This window comes from Sceloporus occidentalis, unplaced genomic scaffold, assembly GCF_023333645.1.
Source record: "Sceloporus occidentalis isolate IW3139 unplaced genomic scaffold, rSceOcc1.0.p SCAF_1, whole genome shotgun sequence".
Lineage (NCBI taxonomy): Eukaryota > Metazoa > Chordata > Lepidosauria > Squamata > Phrynosomatidae > Sceloporus > Sceloporus occidentalis.
Genome location: NW_028316981.1, coordinates 281,554,485 through 281,582,363, shown reverse-complemented (window position 1 = coordinate 281,582,363; position 27,879 = coordinate 281,554,485). Strand labels below are relative to the sequence as shown.

At 39.1% G+C, this 27,879-nt stretch overlaps 1 protein-coding gene across 4 annotated transcripts in view; it reads left to right on the top strand.

Annotated features, from left to right (window-relative positions):
• MAST4 (microtubule associated serine/threonine kinase family member 4) overlaps window positions 1-27,879 on the top strand; it is a 367,302-nt gene that overhangs the window by 154,376 nt on the left and 185,047 nt on the right. For all 4 annotated transcript variants that reach the window (XM_089494950.1, XM_089494942.1, XM_089494935.1 and 1 more), the window contains one exon: window positions 3,640-3,671. In XM_089494950.1, coding sequence (XP_089351076.1) covers window positions 3,640-3,671 — 32 coding nt within the window. The remainder of the gene's footprint in view (window positions 1-3,639; window positions 3,672-27,879) is intronic.

Genomic DNA, 27,879 nt, shown 5'->3' with positions numbered 1-27,879 from the left:
GCAGTATAACTCATTACTATGATTTCATAGATGACCACTCAAAGAACTACAGTTACAGGTATGCAAACTGTCATTTTTTAGCTTGCAAATGCAAGACTGAACACTAGATGGTACCAGGTCAACTGAGAAAGAGAAAAACAGTGTTCCAACTAAGTAATTTTGCATAATGAAGCCCTGGCGGCACAGTGGGTAAAAGCTGGTACTGTGTCGATCACGTTGTGAGTTCGATCCCAGGGCTCCAGGGTTGACTCAATCTTCCATCCTTTCACAGGTCAGTAAAATAAGTACCCAGTTTGTTGGGGGCAATAGGCTTACATATTGTAAACCACTTGGAGAGTGCTGAGTTCACTATTAAGCAGTATAGAAATATAAATGTTATTGTTAAATGCTTTAATCTGCTCCTGGTTCGGTTTATGCACAGAGAATGGAGCCTCTCTGCCTTCTAATAATAATAATAATAATAATAATAATAATAATAATGATGTTTATTTATATACCGCTTTTCCAAATTAGATTCTACTTCCAATTACGTAGTCTATTTCATTTCTGTATGTCCATGTATAAAGTTGTCTCTTTGGTTGTCTGAAGAATGTCCTTGTGGTAAACAAACACATGTGAGTTGAGTTCACAGAATTTGCTTGGTGACGACATGAGACAGAGTTCTTAGTGGCTGCTCCCACTCTCTGCGACTCCCTTTCACTGGAGGCTCGGCTGGCCTCCTCCCTACTTTCCTTTCGGCAGCAAGCAAAGAGGTTTTTGTTTAAGTAGGCTTTTAATATGTAGGCAGGGAAGCTTATTATTTTATTTATTTGTTTCAATTTTTTGTCTTTAAAATTATTTTGTGCTGTTTTATATGGTAATTTTAACTGTTTTAGAAATTTTATTATAAAGTTTTTTTTAACTGACTCACTGGGAACTGACTTGGGAAGAAAGGTGGCATACAAAATAATAATAATAATAATAATAATAGTAGTAGTAGTAGTAGTAGTAACAAATTTAAATTGGTTGCTTCTCTGCATCATTTCTTGATCCTAGGGCAAATTTTCCAACAATCATTGGTTTTGCCCTCTTTTCAACTTTTGCCTTGGTGTGTGATCAATTTCCTCCTGGATTCCAGCGTAGAATCAGTTTCCTCCTCTTCTGCTTCTGCATTTGGAGCATAATCTTGAATTATTGTTATATTGATGGGCTTTTTCCTGAAGTCTTATTGCTATTTGGTCAGTTTCTGCATTAAATCCCCTGACTGCTTTTAGTACATTTCTCCTCACTATTAATGCCACCCTGTTTCATCTTTGGTCTGTGTGTGTGGTCAATGTGACTCACACATAATTTGTGAAAACTATTTTCACAGTGTTTTAAAGCTAAGAATGTTTTGGCAAAAGGTACACCTCCTCATTTCATTTGGTGTTTATCCTCCTTTGTTCTGTTCTTTTCCATATGTACAGTAGCAATATATTGTACAAAATGCTTTGCAGCTTTTTTACTGATTATTTTATTTTATATCGTTGATCTTCTTTTAATCTCTCTGCACTATGCTCATGGTTCTGTCTCTCTCCTTCTCAGGCATCTGGCCATGAATAATTTTTCAAAAAGTGGTTACAATGGATATTTGCATTATAATCTGTATTTAAGAAAAGAGCACATTGTTGAGACTTGTAGGCATTGCCTTAGGATGGCTACAGCAAGACCTCCCCTTTAAAAGCTTTACTGTGGGAGAGATCAAGCAAAACCTCTGAACTTGATACTGAGAATGGGGATTTTTTTTTCACTGTTTCTGTCAGTATCTGTTCTTGATCTCACCTATGATGAAAAGGTTGTTACCTAGACAGTCTTTGCAACCATCCACTTTGCCTGTGGACATCTTCGCTTCACTATCACCTCCTTCTGTGTCATCAGTGGAATCTAAACCACCTTTTGACATTGATTTATTTTGGTTCTAATATGTTCAATCTTGGGGCTAGTTTTTGTCTGCCCCATCTTTGTTCAACTGTAACATTAATATTAAAGGATATTTCTTAATGTTCAACTGCCTTTGCTCTTTTTTCCTTGACTTTCTTCAATCATTCCAAGTCTTCATTATTTTTAGCTAGTAATATGGTGTTATTGGCATGCCTTAGACCAGGGATAGGCAACCTTTTTGAGCCGGGGGCCGGGTTGCTGTCCCTCAGACAACTGGGGGGCCGAAGCCAAAAAATAAATAATTAAATAATTTTTTTAAAAAAATTAAATAAATAAATAAACCGGGACAAATGTAGGACAAAATTTTCAAATGGTGGACATTTTTTTTTAAAAAAAGTGGAAGACATGTGAAAAAATTTGGTGATTTTTAAAAAAATGTTAATAGAAATGCATGTTTCTGAGGCTTCTATAGACAATTGCCCCTGCACGCAAGAGGCCAAAGGCTCCGGCGGCAATCAGCGGCAGGACCGGGCTGGGGCTGGTCCCAAGGCCTCGCTGGGCCGCAGGTTGCCTACCCCTGCCTTAGACTGTTGATGTTCCTTTTTCTAATTTTCAAACCTCTTTCTTCCATATCTAATTTCACTTTACATATGATATGTTCAAAGTACAAGTTAAACACATAGGGAGATAAAATGCAGTCTTGCCTGACCCCATTGCTAATTGGAAACCATTCAGTTTCTCTGTATTCTGTCCTAACAGTAGATTTTTGTTGTGAATATAGGTTGTTAACCAGAACAATTAAATGTTGTGGAACAACCATTTCTTTAAGAGTGATCCTTTCATAATCTTTACAATCAAAAGATCTGAATAGTCTATAAAGTCCAAAGTGATTTTCTTTTGAAATTATTTGGTACTTTCTGTTTTTGGGCATATGTTATACGGCCCCTCGTGCTTCTTCCTTTTATGAACCCAGGTTGGACATCTGACATTACTTGCTCCATATATAGTGAGAAGCTTTGTTGTATAATTTTGAGCACCACTTTGCTTGCTTGTGAAATTAATACAGTGGTCCTGTAATTGCTGCAATTCCTGATGCCCCCCCTTCTTGAGGATTGGAATGTATACTTGTTGTTTCCAATCTGTGAGCCATTCTTTTTTCCCCCATATTGGTTGCCAGATTTTAGTGGATTCCTGATTTCATTTCCTGATCATCTGACTCAATGTTCCATTCCTGTCCACTTTTCTTGCTCAGCCCTAGAGTTGCAATGCTTGTGTATTCCATTTCTTGTTTTACTATGTCTAGCTTCTGATTCATTCTTCTCACATTCCATGTTCATATAATATGAGTTGTGCAGCTTCGGACTTTCCTTTCACCTCTGAGCTTGTGAACAGATAAACTTTCTTTTGCCATGAGTTCAGTTACGTCACTAGCCCCTTCACCAGTCATAACTGTCATTTACTCTGCCCCATCAGCTCACCAAGTGTAATATTTCTTTTTGTGTGGTTTCCTTATATTATATGATATGAATTTAGGAGATAATCACTAAACCACTGTATACTTTGTTAATGAATAATACACAAAGAGCTAAACAGATTTTTAAAAATAAAACCTTAGTGCAGGCTAAAGATGTCTCAGCCATTTATCTGAGTCATTTCTGTACTTGATTTTTTTTTTTTAAAAAAAAAATCTTATTGTACATTGGGAATTTTATGTATAATGACCTTTTCCTTCTTTTGCAGAAGGAGCTGAGCCTTCCAAGAAGAGGAAGTTTGTAAGTAACTGATCTCCCACCTCTTTCATTGTGTTTAATGTACTCTGCATGAAGCTTGACAGTTCTTTAGTATATATATCTTCTTTTAGTGCCTGATGAAATGAAGGTTAAGTGTAGCAATTGATTTTGTACAAAGGAAACTAAAATTGTAAACCAAAGCATTTAGGCTCTTGTTCTCTGTTTCTAATATAATTTAGTTATGGAAGGACAGTGTAAGACTTACATTAATAAATTTAAGAGATAATCACTAAAGCACTGTGTATTATTTTCACCTACTGCTAATAGACTGCTATTGATATTATACAGTATAACTTGATATGTAATGTCAATATAAGCCTATTAGCAGAGGGGAAAATAAACAAAACAAAAATATAAAATATTTTATTGGAACTTCCTTATTATTAGAATGCAAGATTGGGAAGAGAAACAGCAGAAATTGAATATATCCACAGCCCCAGTCCATTGACAGTGGATTGACAGAAACAATGGTTTCTTGGCACACTACACATATTATAACATTAGTTAACACCTCAATGTCACAAGGGCTCTCTTGCTTAGTTATCACATATCCTTTCTGATTCCCAGTCAGCATTGCCATACATTCCAGTATTTCCTTCCACCATTCATATAGTTACCTCCTCACCTTGGCTTTAGGCAACATCCTTCCTCCTGCCCATGTCCCCCAATGACCATAGTTAAAACTGATATTGTCATCTCATCGTAGGGATGCCATAACCCGGTGGCCGCCGGGAAAAGCACGCTTTTGGGGGGCCCTCCCAGTCACGGTCCGGTTTGGCCCCCAGCAATGCATTGGTCCCGGCCCCACGCGCAGGCCTCTGAAGCAGGAGCTCGTCCCCTGCTTTGTTGCCAGCCGGCCATTGGCCAGCTGCCCAAAGGGGACGGGCTCCTCTGCGCGCGCCTCCCGGGCATCAGCAGGGGCAGGGGCAGCGATCGCGGCTGTCCCCCGCGCGCCTTCCTGGCCTTTAAGGAGGCCTGGGACTCCTTAAAGGCCAGGGAAGAGGGAGGAGGCCGGTGGCGATCGCAGCCGGCTCTCCCTCTCTTTCCTGGCTTCTAAGGAGGCTGGAGCCTCCTTAAAGGCCAGGGAAGAAGAAGGAAGCCGGCGGCGATGGCAGCCGGCTCTCCCTCTCTTTCCTGGCCTTGGTCTCCTCAGAGGCCAGGAAGGAGAGACACTTTTTTATGTAGGACACTTTTTTTTATTAAATGGAGGACGCCCCGTGCCCCTTCCTGGCCTTTAAGGAGGTCTCGGTCTCCTTGGAGGCCGGAAAAGGGGGGGGGGAGTGTCCTACATTTGAAAATGTTGTCCTACATTTGTCCCGGTCTGGCGGTCCTGAGGTATGGCAACCCTACCTCATCACCATATCCACACGTTTTGCATTTCTATTGCTAGTCATACATACAGCCTGCTCATTCATAGCTAACAAGCTCTGTTCCTAGGCATTTCACTCCATGCATCTGATAAAGCCTACTTAAGTCTATGAAAGCTTATGCTGCCAACTTCTTTCTCTCATTTGGTCTCAAAGCTACTGCAAGATCACTCTGCAGAGTACAATGTAGTCATTGCATGTATAACCGACACTTCTGTACACAGCCATATTTTATATGATTTTAGTATTAAACTTTTAATAGAGTACTTTGTTATTGTACCACCAACATAACACGGTAAATAAAAGTAAAGTAACATAAAAAATAAAATAAAATATATTAAATTAGAAATTAAATAGTTTATGAATTTATACACTTTGATCTACCATGAACACATCCACTTTTGTCTGGTTTTGGAAGCTAACCAGGGCCAGGTCTGATTATTCCTAGACTGGGACACTCATAGAGAATTCCAGGTAAGCTTAAGAAAAAGATTCTGTCTATCAGAGTTGACACTGCAGGGCTTGATGGCCCAATAATCTAACACATTATAAAGCTTCCTACCTTCCTGTGCTATTTAAATAATTCCAAACTTAGGTGTGATAAAGACCGCCCCTTTGTGACGGTCTCCCGCCGTCGCCATTTGCTCCGTGTGGGAGCTGCAGCAGCCAAACCCTTCCTAACCCTAGTACGTATAGAATACGTACTATATGGCGGTTTGTATCCCGCCTTAGTTATTTAAACAGTGAAAATAGAAATTCTATCTAGAACCTTGCAACAATTTTATTTATTTTTATTGGTTTGTAAAATTAATGACCATGTGCAGCTATGCTGATACTGCATGGTTATTTCCCTTATCCAACAGCACAATCTTATGCTCTCTAAGAAATAATTCATACTGTGTGTTATTCCCAGGCACATAAGCTTGAGCTTAAACCTTCAGTTCATCAAATGGTATATTAAAGGCTGTGTTCTATGTGTCAACTGTATTTTTTTATCCTTAGGATGCATAGGCAAAGTGTATACACTATATATTACTATATAGCAAAGAGATGCTATGTGACAGTCATTGTCGATGTCTATGAGAATTGTCCGACATGAAATCAGCACACAAGTGCTAAATTTAACACATCCAATTCCATGTCTTTTATTAAAATTTTAGCAACAATTGATGCTCCACATCTGTTACTTAATACAAAACAGTATCTCTAATATATAGTCAATTTATCATGTGCATAAATAGCTCTTTATTACTAAGTTCTCAAATTGCTTTGCTCTTGATAACTGGTTAGGGGCAAATTTCAAAGGGCTGTGGGGAAGGCTAGGGAGTTATTTTGAAGAGGAGTGATGAAATATTGGATAGCAATATTTGCAACAAGGCTCTTTCTTGGGCCCCCTCTCTCTCATTTTTCTGTTCCTGCAAATGTATAAGATGTACCTTGTTTTTGCTCAGCCAGTAACCACTAATACAGAAGCAGTGACTTCACTCTTGCCTACTACTGCTATCCAGGAGCTACATTCAGAACATCTGGGAAAAGAAACTGACAGCCAAACAGTTGTAAGAAATGATGTGAGAAACCTTATAGCCAAAGGAAGAAGTATTAATTAATAAAACTGATGCCAACCACTTCTTAAGACATTACAACTGTCCTTCTGCCTGCAGATGGGGGGCATTTTTGGCAACTCTATACAAATCTAACATTGACAATACAAATGTATCAGAAGGCATAACTGGGATCCTTATTTAAACCAAACAGTTGCAAAAACCTGTGGGCTTCTAAGATAATCTGCCATACTCTGTGCTGCTCAGATGTTTGAAGAGTTTTCATGGATATGCAAGCCCTGGACATTTCTTTTTGCTGTCGCTATGAAACTGCTTACTAAATGGCTTGCTAGTTACACCTGTATAATATGTGGGGTCTTCTTGTCGCTTTGGGTACACAAATATTCCTCATGTTGTTCTTCAGTTTATCCCCAAGGAAGTATGCCTGTCCTGATTTGAGTTCTAAACACTGTTCAGTGGGTCATCAGTATATGTGATTTGTTATCTGTGTTATCTGTGAATTTGAGGAATAGCTGATTGAAATAAAGGAACATTTTTTTAAACCTTCAATTGAGTGCAGCCAGGCTGAGAAGTGATCCCAGGGCAGTGGCAGAGGCTGTGGTAGCAAGGCCTGTGAGTACCAGGCACACATTCTCCCTGCTGAGGAAGTGGCATCTGGTGTGCACCCAGGAGGAAGCAGCAAGAATGTGCACCTGAACTTGGGACTTGCTGCTGCCATCTCCCCCACTTGGCTGATGGAAGTCAGTCCCAGGAAGTGTTTAGCAGGGGAGGCAAACGTATCGAGAGAGAGAGAGAGAATAAACTGGACTAAAAAAACTTTGAGATTCATACTTTTCCAAAATAGCAACAGTCCCAAGTTGTTGCTGTGGTTAATTATTAAATAAAATACTGTGAGTCTTGGAACAAGGGCTTGAATCCAGTTTCCTATTCCTAGCTACAGTAAAGCCATTGAATCATTGTGACGATCATAAATATCTTAGAAGCTGTGTCTGCACTGCAGGGATCATTGAATCTGACACTGCTTTAGCTTCCATGGCTCAGTGTTAAGGAATTCTGGGATTTGTAATTTTGTGAGACAAAGAACTCTGTCAGAGAACTCTGGTGCCACAACAAACTGCAAGTTGCAAGGTTCAGAACATTGAGCCTTGGCAGTTAAAGTGGTGCCAAACAACATTATTTCTGCAGTGCATATGCAGCCATATTTACGGAATTTCAATGTGTGTATACTAGCTAGGACTAACAGTTGGATTTAGGCCTAAATAATTCACAATAAAGTTTTTTTAAAAAAAATAGTTACAGATTTGTCAAAATTGAATAATATGTTCATATACTCAGCCATTAGTTTTAATTTAGTCTTTACAATGAGTTAGTTTTTATACTATGGAAACTTTTTCATTGTTTGTAAACTATGTGAACATATGAATTTAAGAAACATATTAGAGAATCTGTACTACTCTATTACATGTGTTTTTGGTTGAACACATTTTCACATTCTTTTACCCTTTCTGAATCTCATTTAATGAAATATGCCAAACTCTCATCTATGAAAAATTTCCATAGAACCATTTTTGTTCTAGTATCTTAGTCAGTTTTCATGTATAGAAAAACCAGGCTGTTGCCGGTTTACCACATAATGATCATAAACCTCATTATATGTTGGAAGAGAAGTCAATTGATACCATCAGTTGAGAGGCTGAACAGAAGACTTCGAATGCATACAACTAAATAGGAATTGTTAAGCTTCTTTTTGCTTAAGGCTTATTTGACAGGTTTTCCAGAAGTTGATAAGGGTTCGTAATTGGTCTCTTTATCGGTGATTTTGAGTGTGGATTATTGGATTACCTTAGGGAAGAAGAGATAAAGATAGGAAATAGAATGGAACCCTGTGGCATCCAACAATATAAGAACAATGGGGCAATATTATATATATATTTTAATGCAGAAGTCTGTATTCTTCTGTTGTTAACTATGTTCAGTTCTACTAGTTTGGTATCTGATTGTAGATCTGGGTCCAATGAAAGAAGAATTCTGCTTAGAGCTAGTTGCAGGCTTGTTTGATATTGCTATATTGACCTAGAAAAACTGAACAGACTACTCTGCCAGTTCTAAGATAGTATCCTAAAGAGAACAGTAATTAGCAGGATAGTGTCTCTCCTCATGTACGTTTGTATGCATGTGCATTATTTGCTTTACAAGATGCAAAAAGGTAGGTGTGACAGTAGCAAGACACTGTTTTCAGAATGCTCAGCCATGTAACAATGGAATTGTCTCTTCTGCTACAGATTGGATGGGAAGTAATGTGTTTTGTGTGGGATTAAATATTCTTTTGTTTGTAAGAGATAAATTATTCTTTTTATACAACATTGCCAAAATCCGATCATATCTCTCTGCCTCTACTGCCAAGATCCTGGTCCATGCCCTAGTGATCTCACGACTTGATTACTGTAACGTCCTCCTGGCTGGGCTTCCTCTTTCTCACCTCCGTCCTTTAATCTCTGTCCAGCATTCAGCTGCACGCATTATCACATCCACCCACCGCTCTGACCACATCTCTCCTGTGTTGGCATCCCTTCATTGGCTCCTCCTCCCTTTCCACATTCAGTATAAGCTCCTGCTTTCAACGTTTAAAGCCCTCCATGGGCTGCCCCCTACTTACTTATCAGACCTTATTTCTCCTCACCTTCCCACTAAGGCCCTCCGTTCTGGTAGTCAAGGTCTGCTGTCCCAGCCCAGGATTTCCTCTGCCCCATCTCGGATTAGCCCCTTTTCACTCGCTGCCCTCACTCCTGGAACCTTCTTCCCCCGCGAGCAAGAGCCATCACTTATTTAACCAGCTTCAAAATGGAGTTGAAAACCATCCTGTTCAGAGAAGCGTTCCCAGGCATTGCATAATTGTCACTTGCTATGTGATGTTCTTTTGTTGCCTGTTTTATTGAACCATTTCCTGTACTGCTATGTATTTTTTATATATTATCCTACTAGAGTGGCAAGCTAGCTCCAACAGGCCTCCCTGGTAGACGATTAACCATCCATTAAGAAGCCAAGCCCTCTCTCCAGTCCCTCTCCCTTGGTCCAGACCTCGGAGGTAGAGAAGAACTGCTGGACCTCATCCCCTTCCCCGCCACCACTCCCTTCTCCTTTTGTGTCATGTCTTTTTAGATTGTAAGCCTGAGGGCAGGGAACTGTCTAATTTAAAAGATTGTATGTACAGCGCTGTGTAAATTTACAGCACTTTATAAATAAAGGTTAATAAATAATCATAATAAATTTTTGAGAAATAAATTATACTTAAAGGCTGAATACAGTTTCAATATAGATATAATAGGTGGTAAAATCTATTAAGAATGAATCATTTGAGTAAGTTGTATTTCAGGTGACAACTGACTTTACTTAGTGTGTAGGTAGCTGATTGGCTGTTTGGCGACACAAGGAAAAATGTTTTAGAAAGAGAGAATGAAAGTCTATCAACCATACTTTTAGAAGATGTGTTAACATTTTTACTAACATTGGTATATTTACCAATGTTTGAAAAGAGTTATTTTTCTTTATATTCCAAGTCTGTACTATTAATGTTTCTGTTACTGTTTACTGCCTTTGGGTTGCCCCTGGTTCATGGTGATCCTGTGGATGAAGAATCTTCAAGTCTTCCTATCCTCCACTGCTCTACTTAGGTCCTGTAGATACAGGCCCATCTGATTGAGTCTAGCCATCTGGCCTGCTGCTTTACTCTCTTTCTACTAACCTCTACCTTTCCTAGCTTTTTTTTTATCTTTTCTAGCAATCATACCTTCTCATCATGTGACCAAAGTATGACAATCTCAGTTTTGTCATCTTGTCTTCCAGGGAAAATTCAGGCTTAATCTGTTAAAGGACCCATTTGTTTGTCTTTTTGGCTGTCCATGGTATCCTTAGCACTCTTCCCCAGTACCATATCTCAAAAGAATTTGTTTTCTTTCTGTTTTGCTTTCTTCACTGTCCAGCCCTTACATCTCTTCATAGTGGAGAGGGCTGTAATGGGTTGGATGATTCTAATTTTAGTGCCCAATTGCATATCTTTACACTTCAGGATCTTGACTAGTTCTTTCATAGCTATCCTTCCCATTCCTAGTCTTGTCCTTATTTCTTGACTACAGTCTCTGTTCTTATTACTGTTTGAACCAAGATATGGGGACTCTTTAACTATTTCGATTTCATCATTTTCTGTGTTGAATTTATATAGACTCCTCATGGTCATTGTTTTTGTTTTCTTTAGGTTTATCAGTAAGCTTGCCTTTGCAATTTCTTCCTTGACCTTCATTAGTAATTCTTCCAAGTCTATAATATTTTCTGCTAGTAGTATGGTGTCATCCACTTATCTTCGATTATTGATGTTCCTTCCTCCTATCTTCACTCCTCCTTCTGAGTCTAAGTCTGCTCTTTGTATGATATTTTATGTATACAATTTGAACAGGTAGGGTAACTGAATGCATCCTTGCCTGACCCCTTTGCAAATTGGGAACCATTCTGTTTCTCTGTATTCTGTTCTAACAGTAACCTCATGTCCTAAGTACAGAGTTCTCATCAAGACTCTCAAATACAGTGGAACTCTATAGAACAATCCATAGCTTTTCACGATCTATGCATTCATAGGTCTATAAAGCACATGCTGATTTTCTTCTTGAATTCCTTGCTGTGCTCCATTAGCCATTGTATGGTTACAGTGTGGTCCCTAGTGCTTCTTCTTTTCCTGAACCCCACTTGCACCTCTGAGATTTCTCTCTATATATGTGATTGGAGTCTCTGCTGCAGACCTTTGAGCTACATAGTTTTGCTTGCATGGGAAATGAATGCTATGGTCCTATAGTTGTTCTAGTCTTTTTATCTCTTTTTTGTGGATGGGGATGTAAGCTGATACTTTCCAGTCTGTTGGCTACTATTTTCTTTTCCATATTTGTTGACATATTTTAGTTATCATAGAGTTGATTGTGTCTGTGTGGATTATAGCAATTCTATTGGAATATCTTCTGTTCCTGGTGATTTAGTCTTCCCAATATCTCTTATTGCTGCTTCCATCTTGCTCTCTAGGATTTGAGGTTCTTCTTTGTATGATTTTTCATTCCATGTATCATTCATTTTTTCTTCACTTTTATATAGCTCTTCTGTGTTTTGCTTCCATCACCTTTCGATATATTCTTGATCTTGTAGTCTGTTCCTCTTCTGATAATAGAGCATCCTTAATCTTGGTTTGAACTTCCATTTGAATTCTCAGATCTGAGGAAGAGGTCTCTCACTCTTCCTTTTTCATTGTTTGTGTTCTGTTTCTCTGCATTGGTTAGTATGGTGGTTTTCTATAGTAGTACAGTGTGCCCGCTTTATATGTGGGCATGCCTTACGCGCCTTTCAGCATACACTGGAAGCTGCGCTGGAAGAAATGGCACCGTGTGCTGGAAGGAGTAATGGCGTGTGTGCCTGTGATGTGCATGCGCTGCCATGCCGCCGTGAGCATGAGCCCCTATGGTTTTAAGAGGGTTGAGCTTATGCGGAATTTCCCTTACGCGGGGGGAGTGGAACGGATACCCTGCATAAGGGAAGGGACTACTGTAGTATAAAGAATGTTAAGCAAAGGAATAACAAAGTACAACAAGATTCCAAATCCACAAAACAGTGATACCTTTATTCAGCCAACCAGAATGCATAAAATACATGTTGCAAGCTTTTGAAGCTTCACTGGTATTGTTTATCAGGCAAATGTATTAAAAATTATACAGGAGATTTTTTTTTTAAAAAAATGATGTTAGTCACAAGCCTGCATTTTGTGAAGGTGTTAGTGCATTGTTTTGTGTGGAGGGATATTTTTGCAAGCAGGCCCCTCCTGCTAGCCATGCGGTTATTAATTATAAAAAAGTAATTATAAAATGGAGATTCAGAAGTGTTTGACTGCCACTTTAGTGCCAGATAACTTTGCTGGTGGAGGGTTAAAGATGAAAAGGGCAGAATGAGCAGACTGTCTGGTATTTAAGAAGCCTTCATCTATTTGTGTACTGCCTCTTCTCACTTGTTTTCAGGCAAATAGTTCTTCTCTACTAGATTATTGAAAGCCAAGATGTATAGTTGTTTGCCCGATTTGCTGCATTTGGGTTGATAAGAAAGGACAGCACCTTTGTTTCTCTGTTACAGAGGTGGGAATCATGGGCCCATAAGATGTTGTTGGAATGCAACTCCCAGTGTTCCACTCATTGGAGGGTAGACTAGGGCTGCTGGGAACTGCTGTCCAACTACTGGTGCAGGTCCCCCAAAAAATCTCATCCTTGTTTATACTGTAATATGTTTATTTTTGGTTTATATGGACACCACAGTTGATAATGGAAATATTCATTGCTGTAGTACCAGTAATATCATTTGGAATGAAATACAATCTGAGAAGAGCTGTGCTTGCCTTTCAACTTATTGTCTGGTAATAAATTGCTCCTGATTCTCTGAATAACAGGATATGATCTAGAGAATGCAAACCAATATATCAGAAATTCCTATCAATTTGAAAAGGGCAGCTGTGAAGCTAAAGAAAGAACACTGTGGGTTTTTAGTGAACATTCTACATTTCTAAGTTCACCTTTTCTTTGTGCAGCATCTGAATTCCTGGAGAAGCGTATCATTATTTTTTAAAAAGAAAAGAATACCCTGCAGGTAAAAGGTCTCCAGCAATTGCTAACAAGACCCAATAGATGAACCTGACAAAATTGGGCAGAAAACAGCAAGAAGGAAAAAGTCAAAAGAAATAAAGCAGACCACCTGCCAATCCTATTTTGTGTTATACTTCAATGATGCTTTTTCAGTCCCTTTGACTGCTTGTACAGTCCCTTTGAATGTCTGGTAGACTGCTTCTACTTGTATACTTGGCCTGTCCTTTTGCCCTGACCTATTGATCCTGATTTTTTTTAAAAAGTTCAGCGTTTTATTGTTTGGCTAACATACTGAGATATAGTGAACAATGCAACAAGTTCAGCGGGAACATTAGCTAGAAGAACAAGTTTCATGAATAGGAAAATAGCTGATTTAACATGAGAAATTGCCCTTGACAAAAGTAAATCTTAATGTGAGATTTTATTGTTTCTCGTGCTGACTTCAATTACATCTGGTAGGTAAAGTGTCCAAAGAATATTTGAATTTGTTATGATAAAGGTACTATATGCATTGGACTTCTTAACCTTCCTTATAATTCTTTTCTGTTGTGAATGGGCTTTATACAGTCACAGGTTTGCCCCACATAAGAATGTAAATTACTGTACAAATATTAATGAATTCTATTGTAATTGACTCCAAAAGCAGATTTATAACAATTGGTTATTGGGTTTTTAATAAAACATAAATATTAGTTATTTGTTAGAAAAAGTAGTGTTTATACCTACATTAAGACTATGGGGTGAACCAGATGGGCCAAATGGAGCGATCTCCAGCTGCTCCGGCCATGATTACTCTGAAATAGAGATGTAAAGAATATTCTCCAAAATTCGAAAATTAGTAGAAATATGTCTAATTCAAAAATTTCGAAAGCATTTTATAGAGAAGAAATTCTGATCACTTCTCGATCATGAGTAAGAATTTTGATTTTTAATCATTTCCAAATGAAGTGAAGAGAAGAAACTTTCAGCTGACAATGGCCGGGATTTGGGGTATTTTGCGTAAGAAAAGCTACCATTCATCCTGGGTTTTACCAGAGGCTATTTCCTTTGTTAGGGTGATTCCCCCCCCCCCCCCCCATCTTTGCTCACTCACAGCTTTACTTTGAAAAACATAAGAGAACAAAAGGGGAAGCATTTTGTTTGTTGGTGGTAGATAAGACATTCTGCCCATTATGCCATGCTCTTTTTGGATGCATCACACACTCTTATTCATGGATATTTTGAACTCTCCTTGCCAAATATATATATATGTATATGTATATGTATGTGTATATGTATATATATATATTAAAATGCAAAATAAAAGTAGGTTTGCCTTAGCATCACCTTGAGAGAGCTGGAGAGAGGTTTGTCATGCCCTGCCTCTGAGGCTGAGAGAATGTGCACCCTCCTTGCCTATTATTATTATTATTATTATTATTATTATTATTATTGCATGACCTTAGCATCACCATGGGAGAGGTGCAGAGAGAGAGAGTTGGTCATGCCCTGCCTTTGAGGCTGAGAGAATGTGACCCTCACAAAAGAGAAGAAGGGGCAGGGTGGAGTGCATGGCAGGAATTTTGCCATGATGGATAAAACCTAGCATTTGAAGGGATTCCATGGGGTCATCCAACCACCCCCCTCTTCTACCCAAGGTCAGCCAGTGAATTTCTATGGTGAACTGGGAGGCTACAGTCCTGATCCCAGCTCAGTCATGTAAATCCACAGGGTACATCACACTCTCTCATTCTGCACAGAATTCCTGCCATGCACCCCACCCTGACCCCTGTCAGACTACATGTCCTCTAGGATCCCATGTTTTCCTATATATTACTTCATAGCAGAAGGGGGTGTGAGACTTGGGATTACTCTGACCAAAAATCCACGACAAACTTCAGGTAGATCAGAAAGTTTATTGAAAGGACTTGAGTGGAAGTATTCCTGCCACGTCTTTGTTGAAACTGAGGAGTTCCAAATAGAGACAGAACCTTACAATTCCCCAAACCCCTCCCTTTGAGTTGGTTCCCTACGTTTCAGCCTTTGATGTAGAATTTCTCCCTTTGGTCTGAAGGGGGAAAGGAGGGTTTTTTTTTTGGTCATTTGGTTCCTGGCTCTTCTACCAAGTAGAGATCTAAGACTGTATGCATCTTTGGTTTCAGATTCCCAACAACCCCTCATAAAACTGCCTAACTGCCATGCACTACGTGACCATCCGGCTTAGTCCTCATGGTGGCATCCCCCCTATTCTCAAAGTGACTGTCTGTCTGTCTGTCTGTCTGTTTTTCTATATCTATCTATCTATCTATCTATCTATCTATCTATCTAAACCTCATGGCAGAATACACCCTGAATGCCTGACTGAAGGTGGATTCTGACAGGGGGTTGGACTGGATGGTCCTGGAGGGTCCCCTCAACTCTACCATTTCTTGTTGGGGCTTCAATCACAATTTATTTGTTGAGACTGGGCTTTTTCCCCCTTTTGTGTGTATGCCTTCATTGTTTTTTAAAGCATGAGAATGTTCTTTAAACATCTGCCAAACTTCCTTTTGACATGGTAATTGAGTTTGAAATGCAAAGTAATTAGCGTAATTATTCGACTTGTCTTTTATTGTCATTCGAGAAATCTGTGAAAAATATTTCTCTAGCTGCTGAAAGGGAGAGAAGAAATCACCTTTTGAAAGGGGGACTTGTGGAACAAATATTTATTTAAAAAATTCTCATCAAGTTCTCAATGAACGAGAAGAAAAACATGGGTTTCTCAAATCACTACTCTGAAACCACAGCAACCTGAAGCTGGCTGCTGCCACAGTCATGAGTGGGCTGCTGGCAGGAGCGGCTTTTTTCCACTCCTTTTTTTGGGCCAGCTTCGGGATGCATTAGCCGGTTCCAAAGCGGCTTTTGGCCACTTCAGGAGTGTAAGTCATTTGAACACCATGTCCTGAAAGTGCCCAGAAGGCACTTTATTTGGCCCATCCTCTTTGGGTATAAGAAAATTGTTGTGGTATGAACTTTCACTCCACCAATGGTACTGCCTTTCCATGGTGGTATGGTTGCATGCTCCTGTGATGCACGAGGCTATGCTGTGCCTTAGGTAGTGTCTCAGATCTCAGACAAACCTTTGCAGTGGAGGCAGACTAAATGTACCAAACAGTTGCAGTACTGAATTAGTGGTGGTGGTGGTAACAGTGGCAGAGGATCTCTGATAGACAACGACAGTGGCACCACGGCTAATGTTAGTTCAATGCTGAAGGAGGCGCTAGTAAACCTCCATGTGATTTTTTTAAACCACAGAAACCATAAGATGAGACAATCCAAAGTGAAACAAGAGAGAGTGTGAGAAGATGAAACTCACAGGTTGGATGACACTCAATAAGTTACTGGGATATAGCAGAGGATAACTGTATCACTGTGGCTAATGATGCAGTTTGACCAAGCCAAAAGTATGTTCAGTTGTTGATGAAAAAAAGTCCAAAACTGCACAACACATATTATAAGAACATAGAATGAGGAGAAGGTAGAATTAGTAAAACCAGAAATAGGATGTATAAACATTGCAAATAATTGGGGTGTGCAAGCTAAAGTGGTCAGGAATTTGACATTTTGAGTCAGATAATTACACAATGTTTTACTTGGGAAATGAAAATATAAGAAAAAGTGCAGTAGCATTTATAGTGAGAAGCAATGTAGCAAAAACAATCAAAGGATATAATGCAAAGTGTGACTGAATCATATCATTAAGACTTCAGGGAAAACCAACCAGTATAAACTTAATCCAAGTTTATTCTCCAACTACAGAGGCACAAGAAGAAGCAATTAAAATACTCAGTGTTGATGTTAGAATAGGACTTCCTGTTAATCTGAGGTAATTTGAATGCAAAAATAGTAAACACAGCAGAACAAAGATTATTGGAAAAGTTGACCTGGATCATGAAAAGAAGCAGGAGACTGAGTGAAATTTGTGGGGTCAACTGTCTGTTCATTGCAAGCATGTTCTTCAAGCAATCCAAGAAGTGATTGTATACACGGACATCACCCGATGACCAATATACAGATAGAATAGACTACATAATTAAATACAGAAGATGAAGAAGACCCCCCCCCCTTTTTTTGGCAAAAACAAGACTAGGAGCAGATTGTGACACGGACCATGAAATATTAATATCAAAAATTAGAGTAAAGCTGAAAAAGAATACTAAACCAGCTGCCATTCCAAAATACAACCTGAAGAACATCCCTGTAGAATTTAAAGATAATGTGAAAAATAGATTTGCACTATTAAGCCTAATTACCTGAAGCCAGGGACACTGTTAGGGTTGCTGCACGGTCCCTTAACCCTAGTACGCCTCCAGGACGGTGCATTTGCCGCGTCTGTACCACGCCATAATTTCAAAGTAGTCAAGGAAGACATTGAAATGGTTCAAGATTTTTCATACCTTGTCTTGATATTTAATCAGAATGGAGATTGCCATCAAGAATTCAGAAGAAGACTGGCACTTGGAAGGGCAACTATGAGGAAACTGGACAAGGTCCTGAACTGTCCATGCTGTCATATTTTCTATTTCTATTTATGGTTGTGAAAGCTGGACAGTGAAGAAAGCTGATAGGAAGAAAATGAAGTCATTAGAGATATTGTGCAGGAGAAGAGTTCTGAGAATGCTATTGACTACTAAAAAGACAAATAACTCAAGCCTGAACTGTCCCTAGAAGCCAAGATGACTATACTGAGAGTATCATACTTTGGCAATATCTTGAGACAATGTTACTCATTAGAATATACAATAATGCTTTGTGGGGTAGAAGGCAGTAGAAGAAGAGGAAGACGGCATTCCTGATGGATAGATTCAAAGCCATGACCCTGAGTCTCCAAAAGGATGACTTGTGTACAAAGAATGGCTTTTTAGCCCTATGTAGAATGTAGAAGGAGAATAACTAAATGTTTGAGTAACATTGTTAGGTCTTCTAATGAAGCTGCAAAATTAGAAATGGGAACGCAGTTAGCATCCTAGGGCCCAAACAGACAGGCCAAAATAAAGCTGCTTCGGGTCACTTTGGAGGTATGCTGTTTGAATGTTGCATGCGTCCTCAGAGGCTGGAAGCCGTGCCAAAGCCATGCTCCAGTCCTAAGGACTGGAGTGCAGTTTTGGTGCAGGATCTGGCTTCTTAGGACACATGCATCATTTAAACAGCTTACCTCCAAAGTGACCCAAAGCAACTTTATTTTGGCCTGTATGTTCTGGCCCTTAGTTTACAGCAGAGTCTGATCTCTGTGTTCCTTGATGTTGCTACTAAGTAATTTTTAAACATTTAATTTTCATGGTTAGTACTTCTGTTGTTTAATTTCTCTTTGACCATACTATCTACAGTGCTGCCTCCTTGAATTCCATGCACCTAGTCCACAACAACTGGAACATAGTCCACAACAATTCATGCTGTAGTAAATTTTTGGGGCTTTAATTTGACTCAGAACTCTTTATTTACCTGCAGTGTGAATTTGGCTAACCTTTGGATCAGGGGTCGGCTGGACCCCAGCTGCCACTGCCGCTGCCGATTGCGGCTTTTCGCCGCTATGGGCGCCGCCATTTTTTCACCCATAGTGGTGAAGTCTCGCACAACCACAGAAAAGGCAGCGGCCTCTAGGAGGCTCGCTGCGGCCGCCGGAGTCCTCGAACAGGGCTCCGGCGGTGGCAGCGGGCCTCTGGGAGGCCCGATGCCGTTGCTGGGGGCCCCCAGGAGGGGTCCGGCAGCAGCAGCGGGCCTCTGGGAGGCCTGTTGCCGTCACTGGGGGCCCCCAGGAGGGGTACGGCGGTGGCAGCGGGCCTCTGGGAGGCCCGATGCCATCGCTGGGGCCCCCAAAGTGGGCACTGTTAACCATCCATCTAGCATATGAACCAGCTCGGAAGGACCTTTAGACCAGAATTTGAGCCCATTCCACATGGAACATGGCTGTGTCTTCAGCCTTCCTGGCTGCTGTATCACTTGGGGACATTTGCCCTGTGGTTACCTGGCCATATCCCATGACTCTCAAAACTCACTACATAGTGGTCTTTAGCTGACATTGCCTATCGTAGAGCCGTACTGAATTGCATTTGAATGTCCTTTTGAAGTTTGAATTCTGTACTGTGTTGTCATATTTCAGGATAGTTCTGATCCTTGTAACTGTTTCTGTGTCCTTGCTGCCGTATATAAAAGAGACAGAAAAATTAATGAATGACACATAGAGTGAAGAACTGTACAGAGATGAACCCCAAATATTAAAATGCAAAGTAGAAGCTGAAGTAAGAGAAACTGGGAAAAATAAATCACCAGGAACAGATGATATCCCAGTTGAACTGCTGCAATGCGCACAGACAGAAGCAACTGTAGTGTTAACTAGAATATGCCAACAAATATGGAAAACAAAGCATTGACCAACAGACTAGAAACTATCAATATATATCCCATGTAGTTTCTCCATCTTCTGTTTCCAATTATATAGTCTATTTGATTTTTATATTGGCCATCAGGTGATGTCCCTTTATACTGTTGTCTCTGTAGTTGCCTGAAGTGTGTTTCTGTGATGAACAAATGGTTGGCTTCACAAAATTCAATCAGTTATTCTATTTCTTGATTCTAGTTGCTCTTCTATTTCTTGATCCTAGGCCAAATTCTCCACCTAAGGTATATTTAAAGCTACATTTAGAATCCATTTTAGGTTTTTAAAAATGCATATTTTACTGGTTTTTAGTGTTGGGTCCCATGCAAGTGGGCTAATCTCTGGCCACCCAAAGTTGGAAACCAAACTGTTGCCTATATAATACAGCAAGGTCAATACATAGAAGAGCTATATAAAAATATAAAAAATGTGAAAGGATGAATGACACATGGAGAGAAGAAATCTATGAAGATAAATGCCAAATATTGGAAAGCAAAGTGAAAGCCACAATCAAAGCAATTGGGAAGAACAAATAAAGGAACAGATGACATATTGCTGCTACAAACTACAGAGACAGAGTCAAATTAGTTTAATTTTAACTAAAATATGTCAACAAATATGGAAAACAAAGCAGTGACCGACAGAGTGGAAGTGATCAATGTATATTCCCATCCATAAAAAAGGAGACAAAAAGATTGCAACAAATACAGAACCATTACACTAATTTCCCATGCAAGCAAATTCATGCTGCAGAATACGATATAGGGAGCATGAAATCACAGAGCTGCAATCTGGATTCAGAAGAGGAGGAGGCACTAGTGATCACATTGCAAACATGTGGTGGATAATGGAGCACACCAGGGAATTCCAAAAGAAAATCCACATGTGCTTTATTGATTACAGCAAAGGTGATGATTATAATAATAATTTTTACCCACCTTCCCATGGATCGAGGCAGGGAACAACAACAAATTAACAATTAGCAACATCAGTTAAAACACATTAATTAAAACATGCGGCAATTTAAAAGGACAAATGACATACACATTTTAAAGTCTACATTTAAAAGTCAACATTTTAATTCACAATTTAAAATTATCTGAATATAGCCCACAAAAAACTATAAAACTAATTACCACAAAATATCTACAAGAACTCAACCCAGACAACAAGAAAATTGAAAAAGTCAAAAAGTTCCCTTATCTTGGTTCAAATATTTATTAGAATGGAGACTGCAGGCAAGAAATTGGAAAAGGACTAGGATTGGGAAGGGTAGCTATGAAAGAACTGGACAAGATTATAGAATTTAAAGACAGAACTCTGAATGCTAAAGTGAGGGTAGTCTGAGTCATTGGCCTGTTACAGACTGCCAAAATAAAGCTGCTTCGGGTCTCTTTGGAGGTATGCTATTTAAATGATGCATGGGTCCTAAGAGTCCGGAGGTCACGCCAAAGCCACACTCCATTCCTAAGCACTAGAGTGCAGCTTTGGTGCAGTTTCCGGATTCTTAGGATGCATGCATCATTTAAATAGCATGCCTCCAAAGAGATCCAAAGTAGCTTTATTTTGGCAGTCTGTAACAGGCCATTGTATTCCCCATCACCATGTATGGATATGTGAGCTGGACAGTGAAAAAATGAAGAATAGGAAGAAAATTGATTCATTTGAGATGTGGTGCTGGAGAACAGTACTGAGAATACCATGGAAGGCCAAGAAGACAAACAAATGTTTCTAGAACAGATCAAGCCTGAACTCTCTCTGGAAGCCAGGATGACTCAATTTAGGCTGTTGTTCTTTGGCCACATCATGAGAAAAAAACAAATCATTAGATAATGGTGCTAGGAAAGGTTAGAGGCAGCAGTAAGAGAGGAAGACCACATGCAAGATGTGGAGACTTGATCTGGGAGGACATAGGCCTGGACCTGAAGGACGTGAGTAGAGCGGTTGAGGACGGGGGTCTTAGTGATGTCTCATCCAAAGGACTTGTATAAGTTGAAGTCAACTTGTGGGTAGTTAACAACAACAAATCCAGTACTTTGGAATGCATTTCTACTTGCTTTTTCTACCACCATTGTTTTTCTTCTTGTTTCACTGTGCTTTTGTTAGTACACTTGTCCCCCCACATTTACTGGGGTTAGGGGCACAGGACTCCCATGAATGTGGAAAAACAACAGATAACAAAAACACTATGTTTTTACCTTAGAAAACAACTGTCTAGGAATCTCTAGGTCTTCCAGTGCAACTCTGTGGTCAACATCTGCCAGATATTGACCATAGAATTGCGCTGGAGGAGCTGCAGATACCTAGTGGAGTGTTCTCTCTAGGAATCTCTAGGTCCTTCTGTGTGACATTTGGTTAAAGTTGACCATAGAGTTGTGTTGGAGGGCCTAGATATTCCAAGAGAGAACATATTATTAAAATCCACGAGTAATCAATATGAATTCCTTTACAGATAAACTTATGGTTTGATATAAACCTATAATTGCAATGGACTTCAAAGTATAAATCCCACAGACTTCTCTTTGTAAATCACCACTCCACCCCATAAAAACCAGGTTGTAAGAACAAGCCTGAATTTGTTCTAATGGAAAAATCTTAAATAAGCAACAGACTGATGATGAGTCAGAAAAATGTTGAGTCAATGTGGCTGGCAAAACATGATTCTGAAGATTTTTACTTGTGAAGTCTGAGATGTCTTAAGTTCAAAGCCAAGTAGATTTCCAAGAATGGCACAAGATATTGTGAATGATATAATTGGAGTTACACTTAGTGTTGCAGCCAATTCCATCACTAGGGGGTACAGGGAATGTAGTCTGCACCAAGTGACACTCTAAGGGGGATGATACCACTGCTCCCTAATCATCTGTGTTTTGGCAGAAATGTGCCGTGATGTTTGCCTATGCCTCTTTAAAATGCTGAAGAGATAGTGTGAGTGTGGCGAGGTTAGTGGGAAGAGGCAGGAGGGATCCCAGGTTTGTTTTTTTAAAATAATAATAATAATAATAGTTTTTATTTATATCTTCCCTCCTCTCCCAATGGAGAGGTTTTATAGATTTGATTTTAAAATATCATTTTAAAAACATTTTAATAACATTTTTAATACAGAATTTTGACATGAGGTTGAAGCAGCATGTGTGCAGTAAACAATCCAATAAATGAAGCTTCGGATAGATTCGGATTCTATCCTAGGCAGCCCAGCTGTAGCCATGTGTGCTTCCTTACAACAGGCAAAATGAACTGCAGCTGCCCATACTGAGCATGTGTTAAAACCAAGAGACAAGAGAGCAGACAAGCCTTACTCACTCCCCTCAGCTTGTTAAAAAAGCATAGATCTGTAAGTTTGGACATCAAAATGGAAATTACTTTATTAGAAAAGTAGAGGCTGGGGAAAGGGGGGAAAACCCCTCTGGATTCATTTTGGAAGAAGCCATGAAGTGGTCTGTAGAAGATCTAAAATGTTGTTTTTATATATCCCCATGATACTTATCTCACCTGGTTTCATTTCACTCATATGTATTTATAGTTCTGAGTAAAAAAATCTGCCTAAACACATTCAAGTTGATCTGGTTTTTTTGTGGTATAGGAATCCTTGTACTTTCCATGTTATTTCTGCCTGTGATACCATAGTTTATGTTAAAGAAGTAAGGCCTAGGAACACATCTACTTCATTAATTGAGATATAACTGTACAATTTTTTTAAAACCCAGTAAGTTACTGATTTTTTTTTTACAAAATATCACATATTTTGTGTTATTTGTAAAACAACTTTTGGTGTTCTATTGCATCCTGGTACACTCTTGTCCAGGTGCCAATGTTAATGTAAACATATAGGCCTTGAATCTGGTATATATTTTTATACTATGTAGAATTTTGCATTTTTCTCTATTGAATTTCATTTTATTAATTTCTGCCCAGTTTTCTAGCCTTATCAAGGTTCTTTTGATTTTTGTTCTCTTCTCCAATGTGTTAGCCATCACTTCCAGTTTTGTATCATTTGCAGACTTGGTAACAATTTCATCCACCTTGTCATCTCAACCATAAATAAAAATGTTGAAGAGTAACGGCCCTAGGATAGAATCCTGAGGAACTTGACTTGAGACTTCTTTCCAGTTTGAAGTGCAGCCATTGCTGATTACTCTTTGAGCATGTTTTTTTTTTCCAGCCAGTGATGGATCCATATGACTGTGTTCTCATCTGTTTCATATTTAACCATTACATTGTGGGTGACCTTATCAGATGTTTTGTTCAAATCCAGATAAAAGTAATCTCAGCATTTCTTGATCTCTCTCTCTCTCTCTGTTGTATTAGTTTGGCAGAATTTGTTATTGACAAACCCATGTTTGCTCCTACTGATCACTGCATTATTATCAAGAGATTTGCAGGTGGACTCCTGTATAATCTGTTCTAGGATTTTCCCTGGTATTGAAGTTAGGCTGACCAGTCTGTAGTTTCCTGGATCTTCTTTTTTGCTTCTTTTTTGTCTTTTGAGGAGAGGGAGTTTGATTATTTCTTCTTCGTAGTCTCTGCGAATCACACAAATGGGTTTTACTGTGCCTGCGCAGTTAGCTCTGAAACTTCTGGAATCTCTAAGCAAAACTTAGTTTGCAACTTTTTGGCAGTAGCTCCGCCCATCCCATATAATGCCCCCGCTGGACCCGCTTTTCTCCAGTTCCTTCGTTCCGCCACGCTCTGCAGCTCGAGGAACCTCTCTAGCTCTTGTCTCAGTGCTAATGGCTCTTACGGAATCTCTCTTTGGAATTGACCTCTGGCTTTAATTGTTGACCACTCTCTCAATCTCCCTCTGGACTCTGGTAGCCTCATCTGATCTTGTCGGATCACCAACTCGATCTCTTTGCTCCAATGGCCTCTTTCAGCATTGTGGCAAATGTGGAGGCATGATTCACACAAATCCTGCCTGTCCTCCCCTCAGTGTTCTGCTCATTCTGCTGTCGCTTTTGCGTGGCTTATTTGGAACTGGAGAAGAGTGGGTTCAGCAGGGGCATTATATGGGATGGGCGGAGCTACTGCCAAAAAGTTGCAAAAAGTTGCAAACTAAGTTTTGCCTAGAGATTCCAGAAGTTTCTGATCTAACTGCGCAGGTGCAGTAAAAACCCATTTATGTGAATTCGCAGATGACCACTCGAAGAAATACTGTTACAGGTGAGCAACCTGTTCTTCTCAAAAATGATGGCAAGGTGTTCAGAGAGTACATCAGCAAGTTCCTTCAGTGCTTTGGATTGTGGTTCATCTGGGCCTGAGGATTTGAACTCATTTAGGTTACTGAGGTGATTCCCAATCTGGTGAATTCCAGCCTGCCATGAAGTAAACGTTTCAAAACCAAATCAAATTTTATGTTTTCAATGTATCAGATTTGTAGTGTTTCTTCCTTTTTCACTACAATTTTGTAGGGTAATTAAAATTAAATTTTGCAAGGTAACTAAAACAGACCGTTTTATACATACAAACATATAAATATTTGCCCCAAACATTATTTGCATTTGTGGAACTTAATTTTATTGACTCAGATTGTTTGGACATATGTGTCTTTAGCTGGATCCACACTAGAAAAAACAAATCTGTACCTACCTTGATTCTGGTGCTTTTGGAACACATAATGTATGTCTGTTTTCACAGAGGAAGCAATTCTTTTAGTTTTAATGCAATTTAGGGGAAAAATCACTTTTTACACCAGTTTCCAAGAATTTTTCCCCCTATATGTTTGTTTATTTTTGCAATTTTTGTCCTGTCAGATTGGTGAGGCATCAAGGTGGAGTAGTTGGGGGCAGGACAGATTGGTGGGTGACATCCTCCATCTGGCAAGCGTTTGACAATTTTTCGCTCTTTTGCAGTGGATCCACATGCATTTTTGAGTGTGTTTTAATAAATCAAGCTGACAGAAGCAAAAAAAGAATAAGATTTATTTTTACTCAAGATTTATTTCAACAGAAGCACAAGTAATGTAACATTTGGGTTTGGGTCTGGACTTATTTTTTAAGGGCAGCTGGAGGCCATTCAGCAGACCTGAAAGCATTAAATGAAGGGTGTGGGAAGACAGTGGGCACCCTCTTCACACAAGAAACAAATATGGCCCCTGCTTTTCTAAAGGTACAGATTCAAAGTTTGTTTCTATCTCATATCAAAGCCCAGGGGTTGCTTTCAGTGCTTCTGAGAAGTCCTGGCTGTCAGAAACACTTGGATAGGAAAGCAGCACCAGCTAAATGTCACACAGAGAAGAAGGAGGTTTTTATGTAGACATCCATTTTAATTTGATTAAGGATTCGGAGTGGAAAGGGAAGCAAGGAAGAAACATTTTATTTTATTTTCTCCTTTTTCCCAGGGCTTCCTGTATTGGGAGACATTTAAAGTTCCCTTGCTTACTCACTGGGGTGCAAAGGGATTGGATGAAAGAGCCATCCAATGAGAGTGCAAGGTAGATTGACAGAATAACAAGAAAGGTTGTTGGTTGAAAGATTTATGCATACTGAGAAAGTAAAAAACACATGGGAAGAAAAGCCCTTTGTACCAATTTGATTTCATCTGGGGGAAATGTCTGGTTGTCAATACAATCTGAGTCTGGATTTTTAGGAGTCAGAATGGTGCAATGGGATGAAATCTGGCAAAATACTGCACACTGGATTTGGATTATTTTGTTGGCATGGATTCAATCTCTGAGACTGTAATTTAAATGCAATCTTAGTCCTAGCTAGAGCAGACACAATAGAATTTAATAGTGATGATTTACCTTTCAGCAATTGATTCAATGGGTTTATTCTTGATAGAAATAGTAATTTTTTAGCCAAGATTTGTGAAGCAGATAAGCAAGTTGTTGAAATTATGTTCCTAAAGAATTTGTTTTCTTTTTTTGGCCTTTACTTCATATGAATTTCAAGTGTTTCTACAACTTCTTGAAGTTCTCGAATTTTTATAGATAAAAGAAAATCTTATTTTAGTGATATGGATCCTTTATTGTTTTAAGATATGAAAGGAAAGAATCAGTTACTGAGACTGCTGAACTAAAAGCCCTTAATGTGATTTATCCTGCTGGAACTACACTTGAATAAATGGTTTGAATCTTTTGACATAAAAAGTGTAATTCCACAACTCTGAGGAAATAACAAAAAAAGCAAGAAACAGTTCTGAAAAAAAATCCAAAAGAACTAGGTTGGATAAAGAACCATTTGGGAAATGTAGCAAAGGCAATAGCACTTACATCTCTATACTGCTTTATAGTGCTGAGCACTCTCCAAGCGGTGTACAATGTGTACACCTGTTGATCCCCAAAAGCTGGCACCGGTATTTATTTTACTGATCTATGAAAGGGTAGAAGGCTAATTCAACCTGGAACCCTGGGACTGAACTCACAATGTTTTGCCTGCTGTACTAGCATGTAACCACTGTGCTACCAGGGCTCCCTATGTAAAATTGGTTCTAAAATGTAAAATTGGTTGGTCTTTTAGTACTCATTTAATTATTAAATAACCTAGTGAATAACTTAATTCTGGAATTAAATTCATTCTGAAATTCCAACTTAATCCAACAATTTTAGCTAAAAAATAAATTACCTCTCTACATTAGAACATTCGTGATTTAATTAAGCCAACATCCATACTGCAGAAATAATCCAGTTTGACATCTTTTTAATTGCCATGGCTCAATGCTATAGATTTGTAGTTTGTTGTGGCACCAGAGCCCTCTGACAGAGAACACTAAATGTCTCACAAAACTACAATTCCCAGAGTTCCATAGAATTGAATCATGGCAGTTAGTGTCAAACCAGATTATTTCTGCAGTGTGGATACATCCTTAATGGATTTTGAGCAATTCCTATTGCTGATGATAGGCACTCTGTGAATGTTATAGTTTGTCTGTAGCTGAGACAGTGACACTTTTGCTTTCTGATGTTTCAGTATACAGAAACTAGATTTCATGACAAAGTTAATACAAATATTATATATAAAATTACTTTAAGGCTATGCTTATAAGGTGTATATGATACATAAATGAATTTCATGTTTAGACTTCTGACCTATATGCAAGATACCTCATTATGAATATGCCAATATTAAAAAAATCTGAAAAAAATCTAAAACATTACTGGTCTGAAGCATTTTGGATAAGGGAGACTGAATGGACTGAAGAAAAAAAATAAATAAAAGATGCACAACACGAAATAACAATGTGGCAAAATTATTTGTTTTTATTAGGAAC